General features: G+C 51.7%; 1 protein-coding gene across 2 annotated transcripts in view; it reads left to right on the forward strand.

Annotated features, from left to right (window-relative positions):
* Positions 1–21,241, forward strand: part of TPCN1 (two pore segment channel 1) — a 59,197-nt gene that overhangs the window by 7,393 nt on the left and 30,563 nt on the right. Inside the window, exons 1-2 of one of the 2 annotated variants that reach the window (XM_068161771.1) lie at positions 13,914–13,988; positions 16,948–17,072. In XM_068161771.1, the coding sequence (XP_068017872.1) occupies positions 17,040–17,072 (33 nt within the window). In that variant the 5' untranslated portion in view covers positions 13,914–13,988; positions 16,948–17,039. Of the gene's footprint in view, positions 1–13,913; positions 13,989–16,947; positions 17,073–21,241 lie in introns of those variants that run through there. The other variant, XM_068161770.1, reaches the window with a different exon arrangement.

Raw genomic sequence — 21,241 nt, forward strand, 5'->3', positions numbered from 1 at the left:
TTTGTCAAACAGAAATCTCTGCACTGTTGACTCTTTTCGTGCAGTAAAGAGGGGAAAAAAATAAAAAAAGAAGAAAAAGAAGAAGGGGAAAAAAAAAAAAGCCTGGTGATTTCATCTTGAATGCCTCATGCTGTTCAAAGCCGAGCCAGGCAAAGAGGATACAAGGTAAAGAAGAGTTGGGTTTAGTGTTCCATTGTCCTGGAGTCAAATGCTCCTTTCTCCTTTGTCATCTTCCTGCAGCACTAGCCATGGAGGTCATCCTGTGCATGCTCCCTGGAAAGTCAGGCAGTAGGGCAAGGAGTCTGGAAGCTTCTGCTGGAGTCACCATCACTGGAGGTGTTCAGGAAGAGACTGGATGGGGTGCCTGGTGCCATGGTTGAGTTGATTAGATGGTGTTGGGTGATAGGTTGGACTGCATGATCTCTGAGGTCTTTTCCAACCTGGTCTGGTCTGTTCTGTTCTGTTCAAGAGGGTCCCCATGGGACAAGGCCCTGTGGAACAGGGAGAGAATAGGTCTCTTCCAGCCTGGTTTATTCTACTCTCTTCTCTCCTCTCCCCTCTTTTCTTCTCTCCTCTCCCCTCTTTTCTTCTCTCCTCTCCCCTCTTTTCTTCTCTCCTCTCCCCTCTTTTCTTCTCTCCTCTCCCCTCTTTTCTTCTCTCCTCTCCCCTCTTTTCTTCTCTCCTCTCCCCTCTTTTCTTCTCTCCTCTCCCCTCTTTTCTTCTCTCCTCTCCCCTCTTTTCTTCTCTCCTCTCCCCTCTTTTCTTCTCTCCTCTCCCCTCTTTTCTTCTCTCCTCTCCCCTCTTTTCTTCTCTCCTCTCCCCTCTTTTCTTCTCTCCTCTCCCCTCTTCTCTTCTCTCCTCTCCCCTCTTCTCTACTCCCCTCTCCCCTCTTCTCTACTCCCCTCTCCCCTCTTCTCTTCTCTCCTCTCCCCTCTTCTCTACTCCCCTCTCCCCTCTTCTCTACTCCCCTCTCCCCTCTTCTCTACTCCCCTCTCCCCTCTTCTCTACTCCCCTCTCCCCTCTTCTCTACTCCCCTCTCCCCTCTTCTCTACTCCCCTCTCCCCCTCTATTCTTCTTGATCCTTTTGTGGGGCCTTGATGCTTGTAAGGAGGGAGCCTATTCCCTTCCTGTGCCTCACAGTTCCCATCTTTGTGGTATGAGAGCAGAAGAATAGTGGAATCATGGAATTGTTTTGGTTTGGAAAAGGCCTCTAAGATTGAGTCCAGCCATCTACCCAACCCCACCATGGCCATCAAACCATGTCCCAAAGTGCCACATCCCCGTGTTTTTTGAACACCTCCAGGAATGCTGACTCCACCACCTCCCTGAGCTGCCTGTTCCAATCCCTGACCACTCCTGCAGCTAAGGAATTTTTCCTAAACCTCTCCTGGCACCATTTCAGGCCATTTCCTCTCCAGGGAGGTCATTCTGCCCTGTACTCAGCACTGGTTAGGCCACACCTTGAGTCCTGTGTCCAGTTCTGGGCTCCTCAATCTAAGAAGGACATTGAGACACTTGAAGGTGTCCAGAGAAGGGCAATGAGGCTGGGGAGGGGTCTGGAGCACAGCCCTGAGAGGAGAGGCTGAGGGAGCTGGGGTTGCTTAGCCTGCAGAAGAGGAGGCTCAGGGGAGACCTTATGGCTGTCTACAACTCCCTGAAGGGAGGTTGTAGCCAGGTGGGGGTTGGTCTCTTCTCCCAGGCAAGCAGCACCAGAACAAGAGGACACAGTCTCAAGCTGTGCCAGGGGAGGTTTAGGCAGAGATTGGCCATTGGGATGTGCTGCCCAGGGAGGTGGTGGAGTCCCCATCCCTGGAGGTGTTCAAAAAGGGCTTGGATGTAGAGAATAGAATAGAATAGACCAGACCAGACCACACCAGACCAGGTTGGAAGAGACCTTTGAGATCATCGAGTCCAACCTATCATCCAACACCACCTAACCAACTAACCCATGGCACCAAGCACCCTGTCAAGTCTCCAAGAAATTCTTCATAGAAATTCTTCACTTGCAGCCATGGTTTAGCTGTCAGGAGGTGCTGGGTGACAGGTTGGACTTGCTGATCTCTGAGGTCTTTTCCAGCCTTACTGATTCTATCACCTGATACTAGGGAGAAGAGACCAACCCCCACCTTACTGCAACCTCCTCTCAGGGAGTTGGCAGAGAGCAGAGAGGTCTCCCCTCAGCCTTTTCTTCTCCATACTGAACACCCCCCATGGACTAGGCCAGGTCTTTGCTCCCCAAGCCAACTGCCTCTAAGCTGGAAGGTGAGGGGGGCGGTAGGGGCCTGTGCTATGGCATGGGAGGGCTCTGCTTGGCGAGCAGGTGGCCCTGGGACTAATAGAAGATGCTAAGGAGTCTGAAAGTGTTGGAGCTGCAGTTTCCAGGCGCCAGCTTTCCAGCTCGAGCCGGTCACTCCTCAGCCCCTGCAGCTGACTTGGGAACATTTGGCTCGGGAAGCGGCACAGCAGTTGGAGACAAATAGCGATTAGGTCTCTTTTGTTCGGCGGCTTCCCGGGGAAGGCAGCAGCTCTGCCCCTCGTTTGGTTGTGCGCGGTGCCTGTGGATTTTTTTAAGGCCCTGCGAGATGCAGGGTGTTAGGCTCAGCCGAGCTGGCTTGCTGGCAGATCCAAATGAGCAGAGGCTGAGCACGCTGAGTTCGCTCATCATAACCAATGCGATGCCTCTCACAACTTCCTTTGCCCTTGGTATCTGCACCGAGGAATCCTGCCTGCTGCCGTCAGCCCCCCTGCCTTGAAATCCCATTTTACCCATTCGAATGCTGTAAGAAGTGCTGTATAAACTAAACAGGAGCATCTGTGAAGTGGTTAGAGTTGTTGTTGATTGCCTTTTCCTTATTGCCTTCAGGGGATTTGAGCCTGAATTTGCTGGAAGTAGAATTTATGAGGCAGAACGCTCCATTTCTGATCCTTAAGCTGGGAAAAGTGCAGAGCACTTGATAGGTCTTTCTCCTGCCTCCCGTGTCTCTGGCTTTTGATCTGGACCTTGCAGGGCTCTCCCTGTGTCTTTAGCATAATTGCTTTTTGCCTGTGGAGAAGATGCCTGCTCCTTGCACCACCGCTGCCTGCTCCTTGCACCACCGCTGCCTGCTCCCTTACCCCGCTGCCTGCTCCCTTACCCCGCTGCCTGCTCCCTTCCCCCACCGCTGCCCGCTCCTTCCCCCACCGCTGCCCGCTCCTTCCCCCACCGCTGCCCGCTCCTTACCCCGCCGCTGCCCACTCCTTCCCCCGCCGCTGCCCACTCCTTACCCCCCCTGCCTGCTCCTTGCCTGCTCCTTACCCCACCGCTGCCTGCTCCTTACCCCACCGCTGCCTGCTCCTTACCCTGCCGCTGCCTGCTCCTTACACCGCTGCCTGCTCCTTACCCCACCGCTGCCTGCTCCTTACCCCACCGCTGCCTGCTCCTTACACCGCTGCCTGCTCCTTACACCGCTGCCTGCTCCTTACCCCACCGCTGCCTGCTCCTTACCCCGCCGCTGCCCGCTCCTTACCCCCCTGCCTGCTCCTTGCCTGCTCCTTACCCCACCGCTGCCTGCTCCTTACCCCACCACTGCCCGCTCCTTACACCCCTGCCTGCTCCTTGCCCGCTCCTTACCCCACCCCTGCCCGCTCCTTACCCCACCCCTGCCTGCTCCTTACACCGCTGCCTGCTTCCCAGAGAGCTGTAGAAGCAGCTTTAGTATTTCATCCATCTGCTTCTGGTGACCCCTTCAGCACCTGTAGTGTGCTTGGCCTCTTCACCTGGGAGAGAGGGAGGCAGGAAAGGTGTGTTTGTGTCGATCCCCCCCACCCCACCCCCAGCACTGTGTGCTTGAGGAAAGATCCTGAGGATGCCAAGAGGAGACTGCTGTGATCTGAGTCATCGTGTGGGGGTTTGGAGCTTGTATCCAGTGCTGCCTTGGTGATCACGATCTGGTGGTGTCTGTTTGGAACAAAAGGTGCTTCTATTCACGCTTGGGGCAGGGAGGGGGTGAGGTGGGGTGTGCAGTTTAGGATGCATCTCTCTGCACAACCACATGAATAGAATAGAATAGAATAGAATAGAATAGAATAGAATAGAATAGAATAGAATAGAATAGAATAGAATAGAATAGACCAGACCAGGTTGGAAGAGACCTTCAAGATCATCCAGTCCACCCTATCACCCAGCACCATCTGATCAACTAAGCCATGGCACCAAGTGCCTCATCCAAGCTCTTCTTAAACACCTCCAGGGATGGTGACCCCACCACCTCCCTGGGCAGCACATTCCAACAGCTAACAACTCTCTTGCTGGGAAGAATTTTCTCCCCACCTCCAGCCTAAACCTCCCCTGGTGCAGCCTGAGACTGTGTCCTCTTGTTCTGGTGCTGGTTGCCTGGGAGAAGAGACCAACCTCTGCCTGTCTGCAACCTCACTTCAGGTAGCTGTAGACAGCAAGAAGGTCTCCCCTGAGCCTCCTCCTCTCCAGGCTAAGCAACCCCAGCTCCCTCAGTCTCTCTTCACAGGGCTGTGTTCCAAGCCCCTCACCAACTTTGTTGCCCTTCTCTGGCCTCGTTCCAGCAACTCAACTTCCTTCCTAAACTGAGGAGCCCAGAACTGGACCCAGGACTCAAGGTGTGGCCTAACCAGTGCAGTGTACAGGGGCAGAATGACCTCCCTGCTCCTGCTGGCCACACTGTTCCTGAAGGGTCTTTTTTCCAGCCAAAACAATTGTGTGGTTCTGTGGGGCTGGGCCAGCCCTTAGCACCTCTTGTGTTTCCTAAATGACTGCCTAGCACACCCATGTGTGTGTAGCTAGCTATCTAGTCACCTGGGAATGCCTGATCATCTGCATTTTATTCTCACTGTAACCACCTGAGGTCATTTTCATCATCCTCAAGGGCTTTGGGCAAGTTTATTGTGCAGTAGCACCGTGGGTTTCACTGAAATGCACAAATGGGTTCCTGCTCTTCGTTAACTAAATGGAGAAATGCCTGGAGAATGAAGTCTTAAGTGATCAATCCTTGCAAGAGGGAGCACTGGGAAAACTCCCCAGGGTCAGATTGCACTGGTGAGCTGCCTGTGTCATTTCTAGGATAATCAGATGTGGGAGGAGAAGGGAAGGGAAGGGATGCCATCCTCTGCAGCTGGGACTTCTCCAGCTGCTGGCTGTAGGAGTGGGGCTCAGAAAAAAAGAGTGGAAAGGCACAAACTGGGACTAGTATCAGTGTTTGCACAGTCTGTGCCCTGTGGCAGGTCACCCTGGCTGGAGGGGATCTGTGCCTGGTGAGAGGCACAAGAGCTGTGGTGTCATCTGTCTTGTAAATGCAGTGCTCCTGCAAGACACAACAGCGATGTCCAGCTGGTTGGGTGGTTGTAGGCAGTGGGGAGTGACTGCAGAAGGACAATGTGGCTGTTTGCTGCCCATTGCCTTGTTTCTCATGGGGCAGAAAGGAGCATCATTTCTCCAGGGTGGCGAGCAGGTCAGAAGTAACTGGAAATGTGAGTGAAGAGAGGAACACTTGCTGAGGCTGGTTTGCTCTGCAGCTCTGCAGCTCTGCACTGCTTAGGCCACACCTTGAGTCCTGGGTCCAGTTCTGGGCTCCTCAGTTTAGGAAAGATGTTGAGATGCTGGAAGGTGTCCAGAGAAGGGCAACAAAGCTGGGGAGGGGTCTGGAGCACAGCCCTGGGAGGAGAGGCTGAGGGAGCTGGGGTTGCTTAGCCTGGAGAAGAGGAGGCTCAGGGGAGACCTTCTTGCTCTCTCCAAATCCCTGAAGGGAGGTTGTAGCCAGGTGGGGGTTGGTCTCTTCTCCCAGGCACCCAGGACCAGAACAAGAGGACACAGTCTCAAGCTGCACCAGGGGAGGTTCAGGCTGGATGTGAGGAAGAAATTCTTCCCAGCAAGAGAGATTGGCCGTTGGAATGTGCTGCCCAGGGAGGTGGTGGAGTCCCCATCCCTGGAGGTGTTTAGGAAGAGCCTGGATGGGGTGCTTGGTGCCATGGTTTAGTTGATCAGATGGTGCTGGGTGATAGGTTGGACTGGATGATGTCTGAGGTCTCTTCCAGCCTGGTTAATTCTATCCTATTCTATTCTGCCTCACCACCTGAAAGTTGAATGTAATGTTCTGCTGCTTCTGAACTGCTGGCAGGTGCAAACAAGTGACCACTGTGGCCCTTACTGGGCAGAGTTTGGGCACCAGGCTTGAGGGGGGAAGTGTCCAAGAGAAAGCCCCATCCTTTCAAACACCAGGCTGGTTTCAGGACTTTGTCTCATAATAGTTGCAAAGGGGAAGATCTCAAAGCATTGAAAATTCTTCTTGTAGTTAGAGCACAAAGGAGACAAACCAAAACTACAGATGGATGCTTTAAGCTGGTGGAGAGGGGCAGCAAGAAGTCCCAATACAGGCATGCCTGGGCTGGCTGCCATGAAAGCAGCTGCACCACTCTCCAGCAGAGAAAGGTGGTGAGCTGGGAGTGGAGGAAAAGGACAAAATGTGGTCAGCAGAGTTAAGGGTGCTCTGAAGGACCTGAGAAATGAAAAGACATGTGAAGTGCTAGGAACTCAAGGTTGAGCAGTGGTCAAAAACGCCACAGGGAAGCTCAGGAACTGCTCTGTGTGTTCTGTGTTTGCTGAAAAGCCAGCTGACCTGGTCATTGCATCATCTGTTCTTCCATTCCTGCACCCAATAGAGCAGAGATTACAAAGCTGATTGTAAAGGTAGGCATTTCATAGTCGCCAGATGAGGTTTTTTATTCCTCCTTAAAGGCTGCAGCTGAGGCAGGCTGAATATTGCCATGAGAGAGACTTTCTTCCAGCCTCAAAATGTCATAGTATCAGTCAGGGTTGGAAGGGACCACAAGGATCCTCTAGTTCCAACCCCCCTGCCATGGGCAGGGACACCCCACACTAGATCAGGCTGGCCAGAGCCTCGTCCAGCCTGGGCTTAAACACCTCCAGGGATGGGGCCTCAACCACCTCCCTGGACAACACATTCCAGGGCTTCACCACTCTCATGGTGAAGAACTTCCTCCTCACCTCCAGCCTGAATCTCCCCACCTCCAGCTTCATTCCATTCCCCCTAGTCCTATCACTACCTGAGATCCTGAGCAGTCCCTCCCCAGCCTTCCTGTAGCCCCCTTCAGATACTGGAAGGCCACAATGAGGTCACCTTGGAGCCTTCTCTTCTGCAGACTGAACAGCCCCAACTCCTTCAGTCTGTCCTTTTGCGCCAGGCAGGGGATTGTAGGCCAGGCAGGGGATTGTAGGCCAGGCAGGGGATTGTAGGCCAGGCAGCCCAACAGGCCTTCCAGACAAAATGATGGGACACCAGCAGCAGCCCCTCTAAAATCTGGGTTTCAAGGAGAGCTTCTTACAGACTCACAGACTGCATTGTGTTGGAAGGGACCCTCAAAGGTCCTCTCTTCCAGCCCCTCTGTGGGCAGCAGGGATACCTCCAACTACAGCAGGCTGCCCAGGGCCACATCAAGTCTGATCTTGAGTGTCTCCAGTGAGTGGGCTTCAACCACATCCCTGGGCAACCTGTTCCAGTATTTCACCACTCTTACTAGGAAGACCTTCCTCCTGATGTCCAACCTAAATCTCTCCAGCTCCAGTTTCAAACCATTGTCCCTCATCCTGTTACCCCAAGCCCTTCTAAACAGTCCCTCCTCAGCCTTCCTGTGTTGCAGGCTGTCAGATACTGAAGATATCTCATGTCAGGCAGTGTGGGGTCCTGCAAAAGCAAGCATCATGCAAACCTGGAGTCACTCACTGGCTGACTCTGGGAGGTTACAAGGTGGCCTGGCAGTGGTGTGAGGAGGGATTTGTTTTGGCACCTGTGCAGAGTTTCAGCTGAGGAAGTGAACAGCATAAATCAGCACCGTGTGGCTGATGGCTCTGCCAGCTGCTTGGTGGGTGGACCTCAAAATCCAACTGGGGTTTTTTGGGACTGGTTAGTGAATAGGTACCTTATTAGCAAGGGCTGTCACAGTGGCCTGAAGTTGTGCCAGGGGAGGGTTAGGTTGGAGATGAGGAAGAATTTCTTTGCTACAGGAGTGGTCAGAGATGGGAAGAGGCTGCCCAGGGGGGTGGTGGAATCCCCAGCCCTGGAGGTGCTCAAGAAACCTGTGGCCATGGCACCTGGGGACCTGGTTTAATGGCCATGGTGGTGGCAGGCTGGACATGAGGAGGAAGTTCTTCACCATGAGCGTGGTGAAGCCCTGGAATGGGTTGTCCAGGGAGGTGGTTGAGGCCCCATCCCTGGAGGTGTTTAAGCCCAGGCTGGATGAGGCTCTGGCCAGGCTGATCTAGTGTGGGGTGTCCCTGCCCATGGCAGGGGGGTTGGAACTAGATGTGGTCCCTTCCAACCCTGACTCATACTGTGATACTATGATCTTAAAGGTCCCTTCCAGCTTAAGCCATCCTGTGATTTTCTTGCTGTCCCTGTCTCTCTAGGGCAGAAAGTTCAGTATGGCAAATACCTCACTGCTGCCTGCTCCCCTCCAGCCCTGCTCCTGCGCTGGGTAGCCAGGCAGGAGGTTTGCTGCCCGAGCCCCTCCTGGTTTCTCACATAAGGGGAGCGCTTCCTCCTTGCTTCCCACTACTGACTTTGTGACTTCCCTGGAGAGCTGCTGGCTGCTGGAGCTGGCAGGCAGACCTGGCAGCACACTGCTCCCATTCAGAAGGCCAGATTGCAGCTCCATCAAACATCTTTCCAAACAGCATCAGGGAGAAAAAAAAGAGAGCGAATGCACAGGCTCTGCTTTGGAGGATTGAAAGGAGGAAGGTGCTGTTCACATGCTGACATGGTGGTGGTGGTGAGCAACCTCAAGCAGATCTTTTTAGCATGTTAAAAACCCCCAGGCACTGCTTTCCCTTTTTGCAACAAAAAGAGGAAATCCCTTCATGTAACAGGATGTGCTGAAGAAGTGCTGTAGCTGAGAATTCTGAGGCTGGCTCTCTCCCTCTCTGGTATTTCCTCTGAACATTATGAGTTACCAATGTGTGTATTTCATGCCTGGCCTCTCTCCTGAGCCACAGCCTTGGGGCAGAGCTTGTGCCTGTCTCTTTTTTTTTCTGGTGGTTGTTGGGTCCAGTGAAAACTTTGATTATTTCCAGTTGTTCTTCCCATGCAAAATGAGTTCTTTCCCAGAGTCCCTCGATGGCTTGTGCCACCTGCACAGTTGTTCTACTCTCTGTGTCTGGAAAGCTTTTGTTGCTGGGATTTGATCAGACTGGCAAGATGATAGAGCATATTAGGTGCTTAAAAAAAGTGGGTGAAGGTGCAGGTGGTCTCTCTGTGGTGGCTTTGACTTCTCCTCTTTGTGGTGTGGAGGTGCATGAAAAGGACTTTCTCATTAGAAAGTCCTTGTGATAGGACTTGAGGGAATGGATTGAAGCTTGAGGAGGGCTGATTTAGCCTCTATCAAGCAGTTCCTTGTCATTCTTGAACTGAGGAGGTCTAGAACTGGACCCAGTACACCAGGTGAGGCCTCACCAGTGCAGAGTAGAAAGGAGAACCTCCTTCCACCTGCTGGCCACCCTGTTCTCTATGCCTCTGAGGAGCAAAAGCTGGTGGGGCAAATGACATTACTCTTGGAGGCTGCAGCTCTGTGAATTGAGGAGTGATCCTCCTGTGTTTCTCTGCTGACTGCTGCAGGTGGTTTTGAGCTCTGTGGTCTGGCACAAAGTGAGCTGTTGGGAGGCTTTCAGGGTCAGGGTATAGTGGTCTCTGTCAGTTTGTCTTCAGTCACTGGAGCCTCTCCCTAACCTAACTGGATCCCAGACATCCCAAAAGGGAGGGGTTTGTCCCTCTGCCTCTTGCTGCCACATATTCTGGAGTGAAAATTGTCCAAAACTTTTCATCTATCATGGCAAGAGGGGAAAAAAAACCCAACAAAACAAGTCCCAGAGTGACTCAGGACTGAGGTCAAAGGAGAGCAGGTGTAGATGAGGCAGCAACCTGCACAGAGGAGGATCTCCGACCAACAGATCCTGGCTGTTGAAATGATCCTCATCCTTATATTCTTAGAAGCCTGTTAGGTTTGTTTTTTCTTCTCCTTCCTTACAATTGTGTCTCTTTGTCCCCAGCAAAGTGGTGCAGGAAGCCAAAGTCTGAATGAATCACAGAGTTGTGTTGGTTGGAGAAGCCCTCTAAGACCATCGAGTCCGACCACCAGCCCAACACCGCCATGGCCACAAAAGCATGTCCCCAAGTGCCATGTCCACACATTTCTTGAACCCCTCCAGGGATGGTGACTCCACCACCTCCCTGGGCAGCCTCTTCCAATGCCTGACCACTCTTTCTGTAAAGAAGTTTTTCCTAATATCCAACCCAAACCTGCCCTGGCCTCATTTGGAAGGGTTAGTGAGACAGAGCAAAGGGTTAACTAAATACTGGCTCTGACCCACTCAGAGTAGGAGCTAGCAGGAGGCACAGCTTCTGCTGAGACAAAAGCATTTCCTACCAGGCTTTAGCTCCTCTGTCATTGTGTTCAGCTTCTGCACCAGGCTGTTTCCATGTGTGCAGTGCAGATGTTAGCAAGGGTACAGCGGTCCTCTAATTAAACAATGCAGGGCTCAAGTCGTCTTCGATGTAAGAAGACAGGCAGCAGGATTGATAAGAGGCAATAACAGATAAAAAGTGGCTTACCATGCTGAGGGACATCTGCTCATCCTTCCTGTGGCTTCAGCTCCCTGTAGGGTGGTGGATGATGGCATGAAGTGGAGCTGCAGGAGCTCACTGGCGTCTCCAGCAGGGGCGAGGGGGGCTGGCTTCGGTCGCCTCGTCCCACTGACAGGAAGTGGCAACAGCCATATTTTTGCTCTTATTTGTAGAACTTCTTCTGTGTTAAATAGGAACTGAAGTGACTTTATTTGTTGAACTTCCCAGCAAGTGAGTGCTGGGAGGATGTAGTAAGACAAAGAGCCCCGAGGCCTTTGCAGATGTTTGTGCTGGCTCCAAGGAGGAGCACGACTCAGTTACGCTGGTATCAAATACTCACTGCTGCACTATTCCTCTTGCAGCAGCAGGGCTTGGCTCTGCACTCAGTGGGAGATGCCCTGGTTTGTTGTCTTTTTTTTTTTTCCTAGGCAACAAACCAACTGTAAATTGTTTGGACTTCCCCATGGCTGTTGAATTCCTCCCCATAACACCCCCTGAAAACAGGACGGGCGCTAAGACCTTTTGGGGCTGCGAAAATCAGTCCCGCCATGCTCCCCTTGGCACGGCGCTGAAGCAGCAGCCAGGCACTGAAGGCAGTGATTTCACTCTTGGTCTCTCTCACCTCTGAGATGTGTGGCCAGGTGCCAAACCAGCTGTGCTTTCCAGGCAGCTTCCAGCTTTTCTTCTCCCGGGTAGGTGAGTCTGGCCTTGGGGAAACAAATGCGCACATCTTCATGCCTCAGCACTCGGGAAGAAAAGGAGCGGTTTCTTATCAGCCATACTGGAGTGGGGAGAGAAGATAAAGCCCCTGGAGGTGAAGCTACATGGCATGTAAGCACTTGGAAGGGAAAATGCCATCACTGGTGCTGGTACAGCTCCAGCATGCTTGATGCTTCAGGATCCTGCTGTTTCCTGGCCAGAGCTGCTTCTGGGCTTTGCCTGGATGGTGCTGTGGTACTGGTAAAGTCTTGGCTTTGGCACTGAAGGAGCCTGTTAGAGAAGGGTGGCCACCTACTTAATTTCCTTCATTTAGTTAGTTTTCATGGAGTTGCACATTCTGTAGTGAGCCTCCATGATGAGGGCCTTCCAGGAGATTGGAGTGTTTCTGGTTGGTTTTGACAAGCCATCCTCCTGTTGCAGCCTTGGGGAGCAGAGTCTCTAAGATAGACTGCACCAGGACAGGTCTTGTATGTGAGGTCAAGAGGCCCAGGAATTCCCTAGGCATCTCTGCTGCTCCTGGGATCTGTCCTCTCCTGTGGGAACGTGGTCAGTGTTGCTGGATGTCTGGTTATGTTGCTTTTAAACTGAAAGCACGAGCTCTGTGACTTGGCTTTGGGTAATCAGATATGAAGCCAGAAGGATGGTGTCAGAAACGGAGGTGGTGTGGATGGGAAGAATGCACCAGGTGTTTAAAACAGGGCTTCAGGTAAACAGTGCAGCAGTCACTGATGTAAGGGACCAAGGGGTTGGAAGGGAGCTCTGGAGATCACTGAGTCAAATCCCCCCCTGCCAAGGCAGGTCCACCTAAAGAAGGTCAGAGAGGAACACATCCAGGCAGATTCTGAATGTCTCCAGAAGTGGAGACTCCACCAGCTCTCAGGAAGCCTGGGACAACCCACACCCCTGGAGCTGTATGGAGCTCCAGTAGGAAACCCCACATCTCTGGGCATCTTGTTCTAGTGTCTCACCACCTTCAGAGTGCAGAACCTCTTCCTAATGTCCAATCTAAATCTCCCCTGCTCTCGTTTCAAACCATTGCCCCTCGTTCTGTCACCACAGGGCCTTACAAAAAGTCCTTCTGCAGCTTTCCTGGAGAGGGACTTTTAATAAGCATCCTCTGGACAAGATGGCAGCTGGCAGCTCCATCAAGTCCTTCCTTCCTCAGCCTGTGAAGGGGAAGCCCTGGTAAAGCTGGTGAAGGCACTTGGCTTTGGAGTCAGTGGAGGAGCTCATTAGAGGCATCGCAGTCTGTCTCCGCGTAGCACATCCAAAGTGTGTGTTATCTAGAAAGCAGAACATCTGGCTAATGAGAGCCAGACTGGGGGAGCTCTGAGGCAAATGCAAGAGCTACCCTGTAGAGTCTGTTTATAACTCCCTGAATTTGCAGGAGGTGACTGGGTTGTTGGAACCTTTTACCTTGTTATTGTTTGTCAAAACACACGCAGACACCGAAGATCAAACAGTGGAAGCCCAGACTGATTCGGTGTGACATTAAATACCTTGGCAAGGCAAGTGTGGCTTCTCCCTGCTTCCTGGGGGTGTTTTCTGTCCCTCACTCCCTTCTCTGCTCTGCCCTTGAGACACCCCCCCCAGCTCCAAACGAGGGCAGTAATTTGCTCTCTGAGCCAACAGGGAGTTTTTTTCCCTTGCTCTGGCTAGGGAATTCGGTTTGCAAAGGGAGAGGTTCAGGCCGAGGAAAGTTTCTGCTCCTTCTCTTTCCTTCTCCTCTGGTTTTGTTTTTTGTTTTGTTTAGTTTTTATTGTAATGATGACATATGGAAACTATTTACACAGGAGCATGCTCTGCTGCACTGAATGGAAATGTTGGAGTCCCGGCAGTATCGTTCCGGATGCCTTGTGTAAGCAGCCAGCTGGTTTTGCTTTTGCTCCCCCCCTCTTTCCCTTCTTTTTTTCCCCCCCCCCTCCCCCTCTCCCTTTTCAGGGAACGTCTGGGATAAGTTACAGGAGCGTGGAAGGAAGCTTTGCCATCTGTGAACAGCTCACTCCGTTTACTTTGTCGTGCCCTTTGCGCCGTGAACTCCGCAAATTTCTCTTTGCTTTTTGTTTGGGTGGGGTGGGGTTTTTTTGATGATTTTGGGTTGTTGTTTTTTTTGCCGGGGAGGAAGGCTCCTCGCTGTGAGCAGTCAGCACTTTGACTCCTCTCTCCCCTCAGCTGGTGAGCAAAGCCCGGGGTGTGCCAAAAGAAGAGAGCATGGCACGTGAAGCCTGGCGGTGCCACCACCGCGCTCACGCTCCCCGGCCCACAGCTGAGCCTTCCAGCAGCTCGCACTTGGGAACATCCCGAGAGGGAGACGGTCTCGGCGAAGTCTGAGCCACCTTCCTCAGAGGGGAGGGGAGAAAGCGTTGAGTTCTGCAGAGAGCCGAGGCACATCTTGTGTGCGGAGCTTTCCCTTGAGGAAGCTGCCAAACCGAGGATCGGCTTTGGGAGGGGAAGGAGGGAGGGAGGGAGGAACCTCGGCTCTGCCTTGGCGACTCGGAGCAGGAGCGTGGCCGCTTCCCGACGCGGCGGCGGCTGCCATGCGCTGGAGAGAGCCGCCTGCCATCTACTTGGAGGCTGAGGGGAGCCCCGTGGAGAGATCCTCCTATCTCATTGAGCTCCATACTGATGGTAAATGCCGTCGGGGATGTGCTGCAGCACCAGCCTGCATTAGTCTGTGTCATTGTTATCATGGGAGCAGCTGAGGAAATTAGCTAGCTGGAGGGCTGCCAAACAAACAGGCAGAGGGTTGCTTTTCAAATTTATTATTATTTTTATTATTATTTATTACCCAGATGATGCTGTTGCCTCAGGGATGCTAGACCAACCTTCTGGTACCTGATGGGGGAAGGAGCAGATCCACAAAATGCAGCTCCCCGCCGGAACACTTCACCAGTACATTTTCTGTTGTCTGTGCCTAGAAAGATGATGTCTAATTTAGACAGGAGGCAAACCTCTTGGTTTCTAGAGTTGGGTGGTTTTTTTTTTGTTTCTGATTTGCATCTTTGAGTGCTGTTCTGTATTCACAACCTTGATCTCTCTGGGACATCTCTTCTGTTGCAGCTGCGAGTCCTTTGTGTGAAGTGCAGAGAGGGGTCCTGGGTTCTCACTCTGCTCTGTCTTTTCCTAGCATTGATCCTTTTCAAGAGGAGGTTGGTCTCTGCAACATACTACTTCAGGGTTAACATTTGTTCTGGCATCTTTTGATAGGGTCCAGTGCTTGGGTGTTTGATGCTGCAAACCTTTGTTGATTTGACCACAGTGTGTTTGGATGAGTTCGGTTCTGTGTCTGCTGCAATGCTCCACGAACGTGGTATTATTGGAAGCAACCTACTTAATGTGTCCCTCTTCCCCAAAAGAGCTGGTGCAGCTGAGGTGTTGATTCTGTGCTTTTTCAGTATCCCCCAGACTGTGTGAGATGAGTCACACTCAGATTCTCTCTGAAGGCTCGCTGTGTTTGGGAGGTGAGTTCTGGAAAGGCCTGAAGCTCCAGCTCCTGTTAGCACCTTCACACTTGGTACTGGTTTGAGCATCCTGCAGCCTCAGGACCTTTTCAGTTAAAAGGCACACAAACCATCCAGTTCTATGGATAAATAACAACTCTGTCATGCAGGTTTTTGCTCAAGAAGTGAGCTCATTCAGGGTGTAAAAAAGGGATGTGGGGGAGGAACCAGCCTCATTCAAACATTCGTCCAGATTTCAAGTGGTATTTTAAGGGTGTGGGGGAAGCAAGGGACAGAAATAGGCTTAAAATGCTGCAGGATTCTACAGCAATCTGAGTGTGCAGTCTGGAAAGTCTGCACAAATCCCAGATAAATGTTATCTTGATTTAATTTGAGGGTGGCAAAGGCAGCTGTAGCCCTGCATTAGTGAGGGGGGGTTCTGATTTCTTCCCACTCCCTGCCCTTCTGCCAGAAGCACGCGCTGCCATTTCTCTCGGTGGGTGCAGAGTGTTTGGCGTGGACTCTCTCCCCACTCCTGAGGGTGTTAAAGAAAGACTTGAATCAGTAATTCAATGAGGGTTATTTTGTCACAGCAAAGAGATGCAGCAAGTCTGCACCAGACTGTCAAGAGAAAGGGAAAGAACCTCACTCATTTTTTCCCCCCACTCTCAGACAGCTTCTCTTAAAGCAGATAGAGCAAGCTTCTGCATCACAGCTTCTATGCCCATAAAAAGGGAGAAATCAGCTCTTCTGCATCACCAAGGTGAATTTTACATGTGCCCCTTTAGGAACATGAGGCACTGCAGGAGAGAAGTCTCTACTGAAAGCAAGAACAAGTGTGTGGTTTGGGTAATGGCTGAAACTCTGGAGAACCGATTGTGTGGCCGGCTCCACCACTGGTTTCATGCATGGCCCTGGGCAGGTCTTGCTTCTGTGGGGTCTCTGCTTGGTGTTCTCTGTCAAAGGTGCAAAATAAAAATCCCAGTCCCAGAGGAAACCAAATAACATCCCCCTTTTTGGACAGTAATTGTCTTCAGGCATGTTTGTCACCATGTGTTTAATAGCACTGAGGCTGCAGAAAGCAAAGAGTAGATTTAGATTGGGTGTTAGGAACAGGTTCTTTACCATGAGGGTGGTGGAACACTGAAACAGGTTGCCCAGGGATGTGGTTGAGCTCCTGTCCCTGGAGATATTCCAGGTCAGGTTCAACAAGGCTCTAAACAACCTGATTTAGTGGAGGATGTCCCTGCTGACTTCAGGGGGTTGGACTAGATGACCTTTGGAGGTCCTTTCCAACCCAAACCACTCAATGATTCTATTATGGAGCTGATGTAGGTGCCCTGCTTAGCTCTCCTTTGGCAATGGCATTGTGTATCTGGAGCTGAGCTTGGGAGTTGCTTTTTGCCATGGAATTGTGTTCTTAAAGCTCTTTAGTGATGGAATGTGATACAGATACTCAGCAAAGCATTGGTTTATGATGATTTACTGGTGAGAAAGTCACTGAGTAGTTTCAAAACCAGTCTATGGGGTGTGAAGAGAAAATTGATCTTGCTGTCTTGTTTTCATCAGAGGGATGTTGGTTCTCTGCATCCCAAAGGGGGTTGCAGAGGTGCATTGTGTAAAGGCTCTGGAGAGCATTGAAAAACAAAGGCTTTCTACTGAAAACACTGACAGCTGCTGCAGGTGCACTGTAGAGCTTCTGTACTCAACTGGCTTCCCTTGCCTGTGGTAGTCCTGTGCTCCATTCTCCCATTCAGTGTGAGAAGGCACGGTTTCTTAGCAAGCCCAACTTGGGTTGGACATCCTTGGAGGCTTCTGGTTCTTAACTGCCTGGTTATGGTGTATGGCTGCTGATAGTGTGCTGTGAGCATTCCAGCACAGATCTCCTGGGCCAGGAGACCTTGCTTATTGTATTGAACAGGTGATCTTCTGGGAGCATTCCTGTGTGGAAGTGCTGAGTTGGAGCACGTCTCTTAGAAGCTCCTACCTGGGAAGGGTTGATTTGTCTGTGTACAAGCTGCCTGGATACTCTGCCACCTCGTGATGCTGGTCTCTCTGGTCCCAGTGCCTCGTTTGTTTGCCTGCCTCCTGATCAATCTGGACTCAGTTAATTGTAAATCAATTTGTCTCTGGTTTTGCTGATGCAGATGGAGGGAGCTATGACGTTGTTAACGATGCATCCAGCCCTGCTGCCGGGGACTGCTGCGCACAGCAGAGCTCTGCCCGACACAACTGGGAAATGAACTACCAAGAGGCAGCAATCTACCTCCAGGTGAGCCCCACTCCTTGGGCTTGTGGGAAAAACTGGCTTCTGAAACTCTGGCAGTTCTGGGTTGTAAGAAACAAAGAGCTTCCGTTCTGAGGCTAAAAATCTGGTGTTTCACCAAGGAGTCTGCTTAACGAGTGATGTGGTGCTGGAAGCACCTTCATGGCTTCACAGAGAGGTTTGGGTTGGAAGGGACCTTAAGGACCATCCAGTTCCAATCCATCTGCAGGGACACCTCCCACTGGTCCAGGTTGCTCAAGGCCTTATCCAACCTGGCCTTGAACACCTCCAGGGAGGGGGCATCCATGGCCTTCCAGGCCAACCTGCTCCATTGTCTCACCACCCTCACTGGAAGCAATTTCTTTCTAATCTCCTGTCTAAATCTACCCTCCTCAAACTTCAATCCATTCCCTCTTGTCCTATCACCACAAACCTTGTAATGTGCTCTGGCAGGTCATTTGGGAGCAGCTGAGCAAGCCAGCCATTCTCTCCTATATAGTAGTTGAGCGATTCAGTGCCTGTTCAGTTCTGCCACCTTGCCATGGAGACTCCCATAAGTTGTCCTAGATGTCCTTTCATCTCTTTGGTCACTCTAGGGCAGATGGTCAGTGCTCTTCTGGAGATATTTCTTGTTCTGGAAGTGCAGGTCCTAATCCTGCTTTGGCTGCAGATCTGGTGGGTGGCCCTGGGGTATTTGTTTAGCATCAGTCAAGCCCTGCAGGCCATGTGAGACACAAGAGAAGGTAGAGGCCTTGACTTCTACAGAAAGCAAACATGTTGACGTTAGGATTAGCCCAGGAATGAAATTTCTTGTATTTAAAAGGAAAAAAGAAGCGATGAACCAACTCCACATATGCTCAAGCTGCTGGAAACACCATCCTGACCTCAGCAAAGGTCTCTTATTTTTAAGATACCTGCACGGTGTGATGAATTAGTTAGCTAACAGCACTGAGCTTCTCCCAGAGATGTCCAATCTGAAGTTGCTGCTGGTTCCCTTACTGTCTTTCCTTCCTCCTCTCTGTTCCCTTTCAAAGGCTCTGCATTGCAGCCTGGGATGCTTTGGACTCAGCTAGGGGTTTTTTGCTTAAGCCACTGCAAGGTGATTCATAGTATCATAGTATCAGTCAGGGTTGGAAGGGACCACAAGGATCATCTAGTTCCAACCCCCCTGCCATGGGCAGGGACACCCCACACTAGATCAGCCTGGCCAGAGTCTCATCCAGCCTGGTCTTAAACACCCCCAGGGACGGGGCCTCGACCACCTCCCTGGACAACCCATTCCAGGGTTTCACCACTCTCATGGTGAAGAACCTCCTCCTCACATCTAGCCTGAATCTCCCCACCTCCAGCTTCATTCCATTCCCCCTAGTCCTATCACTACCTGAGATCCTGAGCAGTCCCTCCCCAGCCTTCCTGTAGGCCCCCTTCAGATACTGGAAGGCCACAATTAGGTCACCTCGGAGCCTTCTCTTCTCCAGACTGAACAGCCCCAACTCCCTCAGTCTGTCCTCATAGGAGAGGTGCTCCAGCCCTCTGATCATCCTTGTGGCCCTTCTCTGGACACACTCCAGCACCTCCACATCCCTCTTGTAATAGGGGATTGAAACCATTTGTTCCTCCCTCCCTCCTGCCCACCCCAGGACGGAGAAGTGTCGCTTTGCTAACATTTTTAAATGGGCTAGGCTTGGGCTGTGGTGTTACTTCAGCTTCCTCCTATTTCCTGTTCCTCCTAGAGCAGCCCTGGCGATGTGAGGGTAGCTCCAGCAGCCCCTCCCAGGCTTTTGTTTAAACTCCTGATGACTGGAGATGCTCTGCAAAGGGTCATTGAGCTGCTACAGTGTCTGATGGTGCCGCACGCAGCAGGCTCGGCCCTTCAGATGCAAATTATTCTTGCTGCTGCCTGGGCCGATGGTGGTGATGACAATGTCCTTGAAATGAAGTAGCCATAACTTAAAGAGCATGCAGATTGTTTATCCCAAGCAGTAGCTGCAGGCAAGAGTGCCTTATCTCAACAAGAGGACTTTGCTGTCCAGCGACGTTTGGAATTGCTTGGCTACCGAGAGGCAGAATTTAGTCTGCTTTTCATTCGGCAAGTGTGTGTTGTCAGGCGTGAATAAGAATGCCCTGCTGATCTCAGCCAGCTCTCTCTTTGAAGGGGGGGTGGGGGTAAGCTCCTGTTTTATGGAGCTTGCTGCTGGGTTTTGTCCTGCTCACAATCTGGCTGGCTGACCCGGCGGTGCGCGCCTGTTTGTTCTTAACCGGAGCGGGGGCTCGCCTGTGAGACGAGTAAATGAGAATCGTTTGAAACCCTCTTCTGAATTAGGCTTGAGAATGCTTCACTGCTTAAAGGAGATCCTGCTTCCTGACCTTGTTATCCATTTGCAATCACAGCTGTTCCACTTTGGTAGCAAATAGCTTACTGTCCTTACAGTAATTGCTTACCTGGAAAGATGTTAATTCAAAAGCAACCCCAACAGCTCCTTGTGCGTCCGTGTGTCCAAGCTGGGGGGGAAATGATCCCTTAGAATAGAATAGAATAGAATAGAATAGAATAGAATAGACCAGACCAGACCAGACCAGACCAGACCAGGTTGGAAGAGACCTTCAAGATCACTGCATCCAACCTATCATCCAACACCACCCAACCAACTAAACCATGCAACCAAGCACCCTGTCAAGTCTCCTCCTGAACACCTCCAGTGATGGCGATTCCACCACCTCCCCAGGCAGCCCATCCCAATGGGCAATCACTCTCTCTGTGTAAAACTTCCTCCTGATCTCCAGCCTGAACCTCCCCTGGTGCAGCCTGAGACTGTGTCCTGTTGTTCTGGTGCTGACTGCCTGGGAGAAGAGACCAACCTCTGCCTGTCTACAACCGCCCTTCAGGGAGTTGTAGACAGCAATAAGGTCACCCCTGAGTCTCCTCCTCTCCAGGCTAAGCAGCCCCAGCTCCCTCAGCCTCTCCTCACAGGGCTGTGTTCCAAACCCCTCGCCAACTTCGTTGCCCTTCTCTGGGCTCGCTCCAGCAGCTCAACCTCCTTCCTAACCTGAGGGGCCCAGAACTGGACACAGTACTCAAGGTGTGGCCTAACCAGTACAGTGTACAGGGGCAGAATGACCTCTCTGCTCCTGCTGGCCACGCTGTTCTTGATGTAGGCCAGGATGCCATTGGCCTTCCTGGCTGCCTGGGCACACTGCAGGCTCATGTTCAGCCTACCATCAACCAGCACCCCCAGGTCCCTCTCTGCCTGGCTGCTCTCAGCCACTCTGCCCCCAGCCTGTAGCTCTGCCTGGGGTTGCTGTGACCGACGTGCAGAACCTGGCACTTGGATGTGTCCAATCTCCTGCCCCTGGACTCTGCCCATCTGTCCAGCCTGTCCAGGTCCCTCTGCAGAGCCTCTCTACCCTCCAGCAGATCAACTCCTGCCCCCAGCTCGGTGTCGTCCGCAAATTTACTGATGACTTCTGACTGTTTCCAAGAGGGAGCAAGTTTCCTAGTAGTGAAAAAAAAAGAGCTCCCTTGCTTAAAGCATTGACTCAAGGAATCATAAATCATAAAATGGTTTGGGTCAGAAGGGACCTCAACAATCTAGTTCCAAGCCCTTGCTAAGGGCCGGGACACCTCCCGCTAGACCAGCCCCCATCCAGCCTGACTTTGAACACTTCCAGAGTTGCAGCCTACACAGCTTCTCTGGGCAGCTTGTGCCAGTGCCTCACTGCTCTCATGGGGAATAATTTCTTCCTAAATGTCTAACCTCAGTCTAACTTCTGCAGTTTGAAGCCATTACCCCATATTGGAAAGAAGGGAAACGATGGGATGGTTCTGCATACAAACCCTCTACATTCTTCCCAAGCTAGGTTGCTTCCTAGAGGTGAAAATAGTAATGATGTTGCTGCTTAAAAATCAGTTGGAGGCAAATTGTTAAGATGGAGTATCTGACCTCTTCATGTTAATTAAGCTTTTTAGTGAAGAGGGAGCAACAAACCAGTGTAAAGCCTTGTTAATTTTTCATGGGGTCTATCTTCTCACGTTCCTGAAGCAGCCAGCACTGTGTGTGCTCCAGTGTTTTCTCCCAGACAGTTTTGCAAGGCCAAGATAAGGAGGAGCAACTGTCAGCCAGGTGCCCTGGAGCTTATCTGTGTGTTTTCATGTTCTGTCCTGGAGAAGTTCAGTC

The sequence above is a fragment of the Melanerpes formicivorus genome, unplaced genomic scaffold, assembly GCF_026170545.1.
Source record: "Melanerpes formicivorus ecotype bairdi unplaced genomic scaffold, bMelFor1.0.p_v2 SCAF_60, whole genome shotgun sequence".
Lineage (NCBI taxonomy): Eukaryota > Metazoa > Chordata > Aves > Piciformes > Picidae > Melanerpes > Melanerpes formicivorus.